This window comes from Megalopta genalis, chromosome 1, assembly GCF_051020955.1.
Source record: "Megalopta genalis isolate 19385.01 chromosome 1, iyMegGena1_principal, whole genome shotgun sequence".
NCBI classification, from domain to species: domain Eukaryota; kingdom Metazoa; phylum Arthropoda; class Insecta; order Hymenoptera; family Halictidae; genus Megalopta; species Megalopta genalis.
The window spans coordinates 11,151,782-11,165,916 of NC_135013.1; the positions used below are offsets into that span (position 1 = coordinate 11,151,782).

The window sequence follows — 14,135 nt, forward strand, 5'->3', positions numbered from 1 at the left end:
GCCGTGCAGCAACGGCCGTCGCGATCTATCCTATTGACCGTCTGTCCAATTAGGACAGCGAAAACTTAATTAACCGTTCGGATGGACTCGATGAAAACTGGATGGCCCTGCGGATGGACCCGTGAAAACTCGATAATTAATACAAATCCAGGTGTGCGGCGTTCCGGTAAAAACAATTAGCCGCTAACAATGATTGATAAACAATTGATCTTCGTAGGGGGCCGGTGTCTGGTGCACAACTACCTTATATACGGCTCAATTATTCATTTATCGGCGATTGATTGTTCGCCGGCGTGCTGTAAACGTACGCTCGCGCGCTCGCTAATTATCGCGGATTCGCGTTTTATAGGGAGCACCGTGGTCGAAAATAACAAGTTCGGTTTCGGCCACGATTCGCGCGAGAAATGCTATTTTTACGACGACGATTTTTCTATCAAAATCTTGTGTAGGTATCTGGCATTATCGAGCGACAGTAATTACGTTTTACGGCGAGTAATATCCAAGTTATTAATTAAAAATATAGAGACATTTTTAACCCTAGAAAGATAACCATATGACAACGTACGTAAAAGATAACCATACGCTTCAGAGGCGCATGCTTTTCTAAGGCGTCAATTTTATACTAACAATGGATATTTATTTAAGTTAATCTAGTCATTTTAAAGGTTTGGCATTATTGTAAAAATAAAATGCATTTATATTATATTTTTTTATATTTTAAGTAATTTTAAACTTAAATCACTAGACCTCTATGAAAAATTAACAAAAATCAACAGTCTTCGCAGGCGCCTCTGCGACGTAGGTTATCTTTCTCGGGTTAACATGGATTTTCTTTTCGAAAGAAAATATTTATCAAACTATATTATACAAGTAAATGGACAGTGGTTAAATATTTGTATGCAGAAGACGACGCTAAATATAAATTAGATTATTTGAAAAGTTAATTTATTTTTATCTTAACAGAAGATATAAAATAACGTTTAATAACGGACGGTCTAATGATGCTAACTATGAAAAGAAGAGAAGTCTGAGAAACGAATTGAAATAGTTCGATCAATTAATAGTTCATATTTTGTCGACGGTTAATGAATGGAAGACTTAATCCTAAGCATGACTAGAAGCCTAAGCCTTTATTCGTTATAATAAATTATTATATCTGCAATTGTGTTATTTGTAAATTTTTAAGGTGCACGACGATGTTTATGCTATCAAACGCTAATGACATTTCTATTTTACGTTCTCCACGAGAAATGTTTCGAACTAAACGAAAATGGGATTGCGCGCAAAGATCTACAATCCATTAATTATTTTATACAAATATCATTTGAATCTGTAATTTTCGTATAATCTGCGTAAGTTGGAAGGGGCATAACAATTGTAGAAATGGAAGATAAATAAGAAAGCTTCGTAGATACAGGTTTTTATTTCGTCAGAGTAGAATGTCAATCGATTTGATCTAATCCGGAAAGAAACATTCGATGGAGAGATTTAATAATTATTGTTGATAGGAGTAGCCTGTCGCCGGAAGTGGTCGACGTTGTCCACGGATTCCGCTAAATTTCTTTTTGCAGAGAAGAACAATTCACAGGGAAGTTGGATCAACTGCAAAGAAAGATTTAAACTAATTAAAATAATTGTACTATTATCCACTATTCTAATAATATCGTTTACTTTGTCGAATCCGAAGAATTTTTAAAATAGAAGCAGATCGCGAACCAAAATGGCGGATTAGGAGGCAAATTTATGGCGAAGCAACTTCGGCTAGTATGAACATTAAGCGCAGCGTTACTTACTTGACTGTTAGCTAGAGATTTAAACTAACTAAAATAATTGTACTATTATCCATTATTCTAATAATATCGTTCACTTTACCGAATCCGAAGAATTTTAAAAATAGAAGCAGATCGCGAACCAAAATGGCGACCACGAGTCTCGCGGACCAAAATGGCGGATTAGGAGGCAAATTTATGGCGAAGCAACTTCGGCTAGTACGAACATTAAGCGCAGCGTTACTTACTTGACTGTTAGCTAGAGATTTAAACTAACTAAAATAATTGTACTATTATCCATTATTCTAATAATATCGTTTACTTTACCGAATCCGAAGAATTTTAAAAATAGAAGCAGATCGCGAACCAAAATGGCGACCACGAGTCTCGCGGACCAAAATGGCGGATTAGGAGGCAAATTTATGGCGAAGCAACTTCGGCTAGTACGAACATTAAGCGCAACGTTACTTACTTGACTGTTAGCGTTTCCTTGAAGCAATAATCTCAACTTCTGTAGCTCGCAGTCGACAAGGACATTGTCTAATTGATGCGAATTCTTGCCAGCGGAATTCGCGAGCTCTTCCAGCATGGATCTTTTGCCGTTCGTCCAGCCGTGACTGTATTGGAACGTCTGGCAAATGACTGCTGTCGTCATCATTGACAAAATGAAGTAAACGAGTACGTGTCTGGTAGCCATCTAAAGAAAAGTCCCAAAAATGGTATCATTTTATAAAATACCTTACTACATATTTTCTCATGTATCTCATTAGGCAAAAAGAACGTTTGCGAAAAATTACTTTTCAGTTAAAAAGTGTTCGTATATTTAACTATTAATGAATCAGAGGTGTCCTGAATTTTTAAACAACAATTCAAAGCTTTAATTGGCTAATTGGCTTAATATTTATTTATTGTGTCATCTAACTTGGCATCCAAATCACGTCTAATCCGTACTCTATTGCGTTATAATAAACCTTATATTTATTTTCGAAGAGATCGAAGACCAATATAGGTGTATCAAACCAATTTCGATGCACTATTTTTTCAGTAAAAAGATAGGCGAAAGTAACGTTCGAATGCAATGCAAACTCGAATTTAGAACCGTACTTCTACTGTTCTACATTTAAAATATCGATGTCATCAATGCAGCGAGTAAAATTCTATATTACCCCAGATTCTCGATAGCGGTGAATTATTTATTGCCTAGGATATAATGGAATAGCTACGCTAATACATGTAAAATTCGTAACACTTGCGCATCATGGTGACGCTTTCCCGGCCCACTTTGAAATGTTTACGTTCGATTCCGTAGCGATACGTTCCGAAACAAAAAATTGTACCAGATTTTTTCCAAGTTCCAGAAACGAGAGAACCGCGTCCAAAGTACTATATTACGTCATAAATCGATGCAAACGCGTATTGCGGATTCCGGACAGGAGCGGTTCTCGGCGGCTGATTTGCATTTGCATCATTTTCGTGCTCTCTTTCCCTGAAGCTGAGCCACGAAAAAAGTCGAACCAAGTCGACCCATGTGCACTGAGTGTGAACGCAAAACAATGGATTGTTCGAGTGTCACGGTTGAATTGCCGGTTCAACGATCCGTTAGGAGCCGAGCAATTTAAGAGCGAACGGATTCCGAAATGTTCAACGCTTCCGTCACCTGTTTTAATCAGAAACGGACAAAATTGCTTTCCGCGTAACACACTTGCAGAGGAGAACGAAAAATGAAACAGTGAAATATTAAAAATAAGATTCTCGATTAAAAAGAAAGAGCGAGGCAGTCCTTCATTGGAGTTTGCATTTTTGTTCATGCTTTCTTGTTCGTGTTACAGCCGTCCTCACGAACAATTACATTAAATGCGGATCAAAGTTATTTTTTTAAACTGCACATTTTTGTACACGTTCCACACGTTCCGTTTCCAACCGTTTATGCCCAGTATACCGTATTTTAATATCGACGTAGTAATCACTATTAGTACTATTAGTACTATAATATTTATAGTACAATAATAGTATAGTATACTATTAGTACTACAATATTTATAGTACAATAATAGTATAGTATACTATTAGTACTACAATATTTATAGTACAATAATAGTATAGTACACTATTAGTACTATAATATTTATAGTACAATAATAGTATAGTATACTATTAGTACTACAATATTTATAGTACAATAATAGTATAGTATACTATTAGTACTATAGTATAGTATACTATTAGTACTATTAGTACTATAGTATAGTATAGTATAGTGTAGTATAGTATACTATTAGTGCTATTAGTGCTATTAGTGCTATAGTTATAACTGACTATAGTGCTATAGTATACTATAGTCAATTAAAATACTTAAAGTTCAACGATACAATCTATAACAACACAGAAATCTTGATGTAGAATATTTATTTTTATACCATTTTTGCAATATTTTAATATGTCGACTTACAATTCTAAATGTATTCGTGAATCGTTGTATTTTCAATAATAACGACAACGATCGTCTCGATGTTTCACGCGCGTTTCGCGTTGCACGTTCGTACTTGCGTCGCAACGGAACGTTCGGCATCTTGAGAAATCTCGTATAACAATTTCGAGGGGAAACATGATACCCGACGTGACGCAATGAAAGATTCGATGAAACTATTCGCCCTTGCGCAATTTTACCGCAGCAATTTTCGCGTCGTTCAAATGAAATCTCCAATGGACCGTCGCAAAGTAAAATGCTCGATCGCGTGAAACGACGATCCGAATCCGATGATAATTTAATTACCAACTGCAGTTGAACTTCCACTTAGAGCTTCGCCCATTGGCACATCCATTTGTTCGGTTAACGAACGATTTGCGTTCTTCGCAGCCGTTACTAACCATAGGTAAATAAAAAAACGAGCAGATTATTGCAGAGAGAATCCGGGGGAGAAAGATTCGAATAGTGAATACAATTCGCGAAATAACGTAAATAAATTCTCCGATATTCTTTTTAATCTTACTGTCCAATATAAAACGTTAGTTTTATTATCAATTAAAATATTTTTCTGTTGATTTGAAAATTTCGCTATGCGTATAAATTTAAATCGTTCTGATTCAATTAACAGAAGTAATTTTAACGGTTTGAACAACAATCTTTTTGAAAATCTGTAGTCATTTTTCATCCAAGATATCGCAATATTTCTTTTTGCTTCCCTCTTATTGTCTTGCGATTCGACACGATTGCCTATGGTATGACAATGAAACATGAACCGGGAATCGTCCGCATAGCTACAGTAATTTTTCCCTAATTCGCGCTAAGATCGCGCACAAAAATTTGGGAAACAATTGGCAAAAGAAGATACGATTATTCGAGCCTTGTGGCACGTTTTTATTATTACCGGTTGTCGACAACTACAAAAACGAGCCGCAAGGCTGGAATAATCGTATCTCCTCTTCCCAAATTGTCCATTTTTGTACGCGATCCGAGCGCGAATTAGGGAGAAATTACTGTATTCTCCGAGCGCACGTACGAAGACCGACTACAGTAATGTCTCTCTAATTGACGCACAAAACTGGACAATTTGGGAAGAAGAGATGCGATTGTTAGAGCCTTGCAGCTCGTTTTTATAGTTGTTGACAATTGATAACTATAAAAAACAAGTCACAAGGCTCGAACAATCGTGTCTCCTCTTCCCAAATTGTCCATTTCTATACGCGATCCGAGCGCGAATTAGGGAGAAATTACTGTATTCTCCGAGCGCACGTACGAAGACCGACTACAGTAATGTCTCCCTAATTGACGCTCAGATTGTGCACAAAACTGGACAATTTGGGAAGAAGAGATGCGATTGTTAGAGCCTCGCAGCTCGTTTTTATAGTTGTTGACAATCGATAACTATAAAAAACAAGTCACAAGGCTCGAACAATCGTGTCTCCTCTTCCCAAATTGTCCATCTCTGTACGCGATCCGAGCGCGAATTAGGGAGACATTACTGTACAACCGCGTGCGCGCGCGGATAAATTGATTTGTGTTTACAAAGTAGCGAAATTATCGTCGTCGTTCCGACGTTATCACGGAAACGAGAATTTTATCCTATTCCACGAAATAAATAATTGTTAGCCGCTAACGACCCTCGCAGGGACAAACACCAGCGGCGATAAAATGGGAACAAAGCGAGGCGAATTCTTGCTCGGCTATCGAATTCCTCGAAGTCACACTCGATTCCATCCATTTCACAAATTAACTCGCAGATCCCCCGATTAGCAGGCTCGTTAAGTAAAAAAAGAAAAGAAGAAGCTGTTCCACGAATGTTAAAACGCATTTACTTAACATTCGCCAGCTGCGTTACGAGCGGCCGCGTTAATTTCGTTTCGTTCACGGACAGCTCCTCGTCGAAAGGAGTCACGGCTCCGGCAGAACAGAAGAAAAACGAGGAGCCGGAACATTTATCTGCGCCGCATTGACAACCGAGTACGCGGCGCGTCACGTGAGGGTTTTTTCGAAAAATTTTAGAGTACCCTCGTACGTTTCCACGTGCTAATTTTAAAGGAACCATTAACGCTACCCGCGTCCCCGGTCATTAAGATAAGAGTAAGTGCTACTAAGTGTCCCGCGGATAAGAGACGTGACCAGCATCTCTGTCGCATAGAGACGATCCATTTCTCGGTGTCGTCGGAAACGCGCGAAACGTGTCCACCGTATTTGCATTGTTCGACCTTAGGCAATAATGGCGATACGCGCAAAGACGGGCCGCCGCCGCCGATTTTTCCGCCCCGCCTCGTGTTCGGCCAGGAATTTACGCACGCGATTCATCGTGAATTCCTGAGGACTTTCCGATGGTTTCGCGTGCGCACGGTGGCACCGAAACGTATTCGCGCGCAGGATTTCTGATTTTCGGAAAACTATCGATATTTCGTTCAACGATCAATTTTTGCTCATTTTAAAGCTCGAACCCTCTGCTTCCACCATTTATCGTTCATTTTTTTTCTAAAATGCCTTTACTGGAATTGCTACAAATTGAAATGTCTTCTCAAGATTTATAAAATTTCTCCGAGTTCTCTTTCTCCGAAAGGAACGAAACCGACGTTTGTTCTCTTGCGAGAATGACAAGACCGAATTCATTTATATTTCTCGCCTGTTTCGAAAACGATGTTTAACTTATTGAATCATTTTCTGTGAGAAAGACTTTATACTTTCAACAATTTTGAAATAAGAATACCAAAGCTATCACTTTTATCAATGCAATAAACTTACTTTGGAACAAAGGACCGTGCAAGTAATAATCGAATATAACTTCTAACTACGCAAATAGAATGTTCTTTATATCATAATAATAATTGTTATAATAATAATAACTTTATTTCACATTATAATATAATATTTCGCAATTTTTTTCTCCGCGATCCGTTTCAAACAAAGCCGCTCCTGCGTTTCTTTTTTTGTTTATCAGAAATTCGCGCGCCTGTATATGACCACGCAAATTGTCCCAGTATGCTTGGGAAATAAATTTTATTCGACGGATTAAAAAATCAATACGACAGATTGAATCTCACGCGAATAACTCACTACGCAATCAAAGGAATCAATCATCCGAAACTGCAATCCGAACGGGGGAAGAAAAATAATCGTGCACTCGATAAACTGTGATCTCATGCCATTCTATCGGCACCGTGGATACCGATCAAAAGTTGATTTTTTATTTGTTTTCGACGATTCGAGGATCCTCCGTTTTTTCCGCTGTGTCTTTTGCAAATTAAATCTATCGCAACCTCGTAACCGTTAATATCGTTTCCCTATTCTTTACAATTTACGTGTATATAGCATGCCATGCATGCGCTATACTTGCAAAAATTACGTCGTGCGAGCCATTGAACGAGATTTTGAGATATATTTTCGCGATACCTTCGTTTCCGCGAAGTTTATTTGTTAAAGCGTTCGAATCAGGCTCCAGCAGAAATCTTTCAAAATATTGAACTAATGTGGATCATTTAAATTATAGTACAATTTGCAGATCATTTAAATCATAGTACCATTTGCATCTCGAACGTAATTCGATTACAGATTGTCAGAATTATATAATTATGAAATAGTCGATCGTGTAGTAGCGAGAGTCAGAATTAAAGTGTTACTTAAAATGAAATTATTGGAACAGGTAATAAAGTTTTCAATTTTTAGAACCGAATTAAGTTATTAAATCGGGAAATAAAGTTGTTAAAACATGTAATAATTGCGTTTCAAAAGTCAGTGTAAATCACGTTTCAAATCATAAAATCGAATAAACGTCCTGATCTGTTAATAATTTGTTTATCGGATATTGCTTTCCTATCGATTATACGGAATGTCTTAGTTATATTTTCTAGACTTCTCATTAACTTGGAAATTGTTTGCAATCTTCCCCACCGTATTATCATACAATTTATTTCGCGTTACAGCAATTATAAACTCCGCTATCCTATTTACTTTTCCCATTTTTCGGCAATAAATATTGGTCTGTTACGTTTTATTTATGGCCATTAGTAGCTCCATTACCTGCACGCGGTTTGTTAAATTATTTTCTTTACGAGCGACATGTTTTCTAATCACCTTAATCTTGTATTTCAGTATTCCTTCGTTATAGTTGGAGAGAGGAAATTGTTTCCAAATAACGCTCATTAAATCCGAATAATTTGGAAGAATTACCGGATCACGCGAGATCACTGTTAAAATTGTATCGACTTTTTCAGCATTATGTTAAAAGTTATAAACAGCATTGTTTACGTTGCAAAGAAAGCATTTGGATTTAACTTCCATTGAGTCGATGAAATCTGAAGAGAATTATTAGATCGTACAAGAGTATTTCTAAAAAGATCCATATTTAAATTGCAACGTTCACTTTGGCAAAAATGTCGAAAACGTTGTAAAATACCTTCATGTAAAGAAAACATTACACAATATCGTTACTATTACCTTCAAATAACGACGATAAGATTGCCAACGTCCCGAAGAGCCAGTTGCCTCAAAATTTACCTTACTGACACCAAAAGTCGTTGGAAGCAGCTTTATATAGGGAAACCATGTCTCGCCCTTCAGTCATATATCTCTTATTAGAACCCCTTCTCTCGTGCCGTTCTATACCATATTATCAAAAGTTTGGATTTGGTAACGCATATAATAAAATCGGCCATACCAGGATACTAATTATTATTAGGGACCATTGTACCGAACTTACCGGAAACTAGAGTAAATTACACGCTAGAGTTTAATTAATACGTTAAAAGTTTCTAAAAGGGGTTGTTAAGTCTAACGGAGAATAGTCTACCGGTAGTTCGTGCGTTATATCTCATATTGAATAGACTACTACGTCATCGACCCAAACAAACCATCGACAAAAATTGCTCGAACCCTTGTCTGAGCAATCAAAATATACAGGGTGTCTCAAAATTATTGTAAAAGCAGGAATAGAGCGACTCCTGAGGTCATTTGAAGTAACTTTTTCTTTAGCAAAAATGCAATCCGCGGCTTCGTGTACAAGTTATTAACGAAAAACAGCTCCGTGCACTCGTTCGCTGTGCCGCCGCGCGCCAGCCGAGCTGGGATTCGACCGCTCAACCGCTGGCGCCGTCGGCTCGGCCGCCTCGCGCCGGTTGAGCTGGGATTCGACCGCTCGACCGCTGGCGCCGTTGGCTCGGCCGCCGCGCGCCAGCTGAGCTAGGATTCGACCGCTCGACCGCTGACGCTGTTAGCAGCGTTTTTCGTTAATAATTCGTAAGCGAAGCCGCGCATTACATTTTCGCTAAGGAAAAACTTACTGAAGTAATAATAATTTGAAATAAAAATAAATATATAATATGAAATATAATATGAAATAATATATAATTTGAAATAAATAATAATAATTTGAAAATTATCTCAGGAACCCCTCATTTCCCGCTTGTACAATAATTTTGGGACACCCTATATGTTATTAATGTTTTAAACCAGGTCACTACATCAATAGATCATCTAAACAACGATAATTTCAGCATTGTACTTTCGTGACCTTTGCATTTCCCTTCCTGTAATACACAACGTTCTTTTTTTATTTTGTACTGGAAATAACAAACGGCTCAAAATGACTCGTTTCTGACTTTTTCTTTTACAGTTGTTGAAATTATGAGAGTGAGAGGAGAAATTTTTTAATAAATTTCTTTATTTAAGCATATATTATAATAGAAATCGTACAAAGTTAGAGTAAATCCAATCTTGTCATTATAATAAAACGGTATTACAACAGTCGCGTTTAGTATTTACTAGTTTAGAATTAGTATCCTTGCGTTCAAGGATTGTTTAATAATTAAAGAATTTTTCTTATATTCTGATTTCCTCATAGACAAAATAAGTAAATTAATTAATGGCTAATTTTTCTGGCATGGTGTGTCTTCAATCCGATGAACAGGTTTCTTTGATTCAGAGAGCCATAAACAACTTGATCGAAAAAAATCAATTGACGCTGTAATCTGTTTTCTTGTTTAACGATAAACCGAATCATATTTTGCATTATATTTGTGTACAAACAAATATAGGAGAACTTACAGAATGGAACTCATAATTCCTAAACTAAATTAGAAATTGTCCGAGAAAATTGATGCGTTAAAGACTCTCCTTAAACAGAATTGAACATGTTTAAATGTTTCATATGTACGCATATTCGTAGTGCAAAATTTAAAGAATACAAAAGAAATTTTAAACTTGTTTTCCGGGTCACGATTTTTTAAAGTAATGACAATGATATCAGGAAATCTATGAATGAAGATAAAAAGAAAGTATTTTTGCAATTCATAATTGAACCCGCTATAGCGATCACGACAGCTGTCAACATTTTTACATTATACTTTTCTATCATCATAGTCTTGTCGTAGTTGCACAATAACAAATTTTAAAAACTTTTTTCGTTCATACATGAGGTAATTGTAAGATCTATATTTAATTTAAATTTAATTTCAGACACTGCACATCAATGAATTTATTTAAACTTAATATTATTCAATTAGATTAAAAAAAACACTTGTGCCCTTTCGTTTTTTGTTCATATAATATTCTTGTAATTGACAATGATAACGTTGACTTATAAAATAACAAGCATGCAAATAAATACACAGTTTGTTGTTCAACAATAACGTTTATTTTTTGTTAATTATTGATAAAAGCTTCATGTATAAAACAGATCTTCTGTACATTTTTTAATATCGTTAAAGATACACTCAGTCTCCAAAATCTATTATGACATCCCTTTCAACAGAAGATTACGTTCCTTAAATACGTCAGTGTCAAAAAATTGTTGAAAGCAAACGTTAAATGTTACTTCGATAAAGAATACCAACTGAAAGTATGTTAATCTTTGATTAATCACAAATCATTGTGACAATTATGTACTACATTTGTTCCTAGATTCTTTATAAGAGCAGCCGCAAGTCAGGCAAACGTAAAATTTATCACACAGTGATATTTTAAGAGCATAATGTCATAAGACATAATCCGTGTTGTCATCTCATTGTGTGCATATTCTATTAAATGTTCGTTTACTCGGTACTGTGAAAACATGTGTTATATATAATGTATGCCATAAATGTAACTGTACGACTGATCATTGCGTGGAAAGCCTGTGCTCTTACTTACAGAGAATATGTGTACTGTTCTCTACAGCAGAATCTAATGCATAAACGTAATTCCATGACTTTAATATCACAACATTCCTGCCTAAGAATTGAGACATTTTGAACGTACATAATTTAAAATAATCTAATATGGCTCTAGAAAGCAGTGCCCGAGACACTGCGTTTCATCAAAGTTAAAATAAATACTAGTTCTCATCTAAAGTGAAGCGTAAATGTAGTTCTCAGGCAGAAAGTAAAAAGCTACACTTCAACAATATTGAGCAATAAATTTTTAAAAATCTCAGATATGTACCTTTTCATATCAAAACTGATCGCTAAAAACTTACTGAATGATTTATTTCTTCAACAAATGCAAAAACGTTAGTTGGGTAAACGAAACTCTTTTAATCAATGCGATTGTGTTTCATAGAATAAATAAAAATAGTGAATTGTTTGCACAAAGAGAACTACAATATTACTTACTACAATCCAAAAAACTTCGTGGTTCACGAACTTTTCGAATTAATAAAAAAATGTAAGTTTTTAGGACATGCGTTACAATATATACATTTCAACAAGATTTGTTTTTTACTACTTCGAATTAAATAATCCATATTCCTATGTCGTTAAGAAAATGTAAACTTATATACTTTACACAATTTGAACATATGTATCTTACACAATGCTATTAATCGACAACTCAATTTGTTAGTCTGTGCTTACGATGCAATTAATTACATCTTTGGATAATGTGATTAAGATCACAATGTAAAAGTTAATTTGTGAAATAAAACCGTTAATCACAATTTCAATGGTTTCAGCCATATCAGCTTTACATCATTCATACCCCTTGCAATGCATTTTCAATGCACATCTGTCTTAAAACTAACCATTAAATTCATTAGCCTGTTACTAACACCGTCCGAAACAATATATGGCACATGTATCTCACACGATGCTCATTCGAAAAACTTTCAATAGAATGTCTTCATGCATCACTTGGTAGAGAATCGCCCAGTGCCAAATTAACTGTAGAATTCCTAGTGTTGCCAGAATTCGTTGGTACATATCGTTTTCGCAATATCTCTAGCAAGTCATTACAAGGACTGTTCTCACGTTTCATATGAAAAGTTCGTCCTCTTGGAGACCTGAAAAATTACATTGTACCATCTTATAATTTGCAATAAATATGCACAACAAACATACAAACATAGTAATCAATATTACTTAGCAACCGAAGTTAGTTGAATGCCCTCAATATTTTTGAAAACATCGATCATAGATGCTTGTGAATTTAATGGTTTTTTGTGTTCTTCAACTTTATGTTCTTGTAAACTTGCTCTCCTTGCAATATGAGGAGTTGTAGGTGGTGGTAATGGTGGTGGCGGTGGCGGTGGTGGTGACTGTATCTGTGTAGCATTTTCATTATTACCATTTGCTAGAGATGCAGTGGACGTGTCTGAAATGTGTTTTGATCGATACACTCTTTTTAACGTATGCGCTAAATAATAAGTAATAGAATAATATATGTATCGTCTATTTATACAAACATCTAGATTGCTTATTGCTTTTAACAATCGCCGATACTTGTTCCCTAAGTTCTTGAAGTTCCTGTTCTAATGCTAGCAACCGAACTTCAGACCCAAAACTAAGTGGTTCCAATAAATCTGGCCTGATATTAGAGAACCTAATATAAAACATATGTTTTTGAATGAATGAATTATCAAATTAACGAAGCCATATAAAATTCAATACGACTATGCAATTACCTTGCTTGTTCAAATCCATTTGTATTTTTGTAATCACTGCTGGTTTCTTCATTGATCATAGAATTTGTCATTGAATGTAAAGGTGTAACACTGACGTATATTTTTGGTGGTGGTTTCAAAGGCAGAAATGAACCAATTCTACGGACGATGCTTCTTCTTTTTCCATAATATTTTGGTTCACACATCTAAAATGGAAAAGTAGAATTATTTTCTACCAATTTGAAAATATCAAATATTAAGTAAATTAATACCACAAGGTCGGTAACAATAATGAAATTTTCATATGTTAATAAAAAATGTAATTACGTAAAACTAACAAATCTATATTTGATTACTACGATATGTTATAGTGTCTTAGGATATTGTGTGGTTAGTAACACATGGTATTCATACATGTTACTTTGCATAGCAATGAAAATTCAGTGCCTCACCTTTCAAATTATTTACTGTCTTCTGAAGAATCCAAATTCACAGATCAATTGAAATGAAATACTAACTGTATATCTTATAGAGTACATCAGGGTCGTCTGAAATTCGAAATTAAAATAGCTCCCTTACATTGACGCAAAGCCAACATCTGACGACAGGTTGTCGTCGTAATTCAGAAACTTCAATGAAAAGCGGCTTAAAGTATGAACGTTAAAATGTGTTTTTTAAAGTCTGGTGGAAAGAAATGTTTCATATTCATGATTTTTCCTTCATTTTAATTTTAGTTACAATATTTCTTATATGTACCAACAAAAATCATATATAGATACACATTACGAAATTCAATTTTCTATATTATAATTATATACATTTTTGTATGAAAATTATAAAAAAGTATCCTTATTTTTGTTACATTTTGAAAATCTGTATCAAGTAAAGCAAATAGAGAAGTGATAATGTTTTATATTGTAGTTAACATAAACGTAATGTAAACGAACTTAAAATTTTTGAATGAGGATTTTTAAAATTATTTACTTGAGTTTCACAAAATAAAAATCTCAGTGAATAATTGAAAAGAAAACTATTT

The 14,135-nt window shown here is 35.2% G+C and overlaps 2 protein-coding genes across 2 annotated transcripts; both read right to left on the bottom strand.

Annotated features, from left to right (window-relative positions):
* Positions 1 to 1,404: 1,404 nt before the first annotated feature.
* Positions 1,405 to 8,755, bottom strand: Crz (corazonin). The gene is made up of 3 exons (XM_033484914.2): positions 8,686 to 8,755; positions 2,242 to 2,466; positions 1,405 to 1,602 (listed from the first exon to the last, which is right to left on the bottom strand). The coding sequence occupies exons 2-3, from the start codon at positions 2,464 to 2,466 to the stop codon at positions 1,489 to 1,491; spliced, it is 339 nt and encodes a 112-aa protein (XP_033340805.1). The 5' UTR covers positions 8,686 to 8,755; the 3' UTR covers positions 1,405 to 1,488.
* A 2,101-nt stretch (positions 8,756 to 10,856) lies between these two features.
* On the bottom strand, positions 10,857 to 13,749 carry LOC117228874 (uncharacterized). Its single transcript, XM_033484906.2, has 5 exons — positions 13,552 to 13,749; positions 13,121 to 13,305; positions 12,902 to 13,038; positions 12,579 to 12,810; positions 10,857 to 12,499 (listed from the first exon to the last, which is right to left on the bottom strand). The coding sequence occupies exons 2-5, from the start codon at positions 13,303 to 13,305 to the stop codon at positions 12,340 to 12,342; spliced, it is 714 nt and encodes a 237-aa protein (XP_033340797.1). The 5' UTR covers positions 13,552 to 13,749; the 3' UTR covers positions 10,857 to 12,339.
* Positions 13,750 to 14,135: the final 386 nt, after the last annotated feature.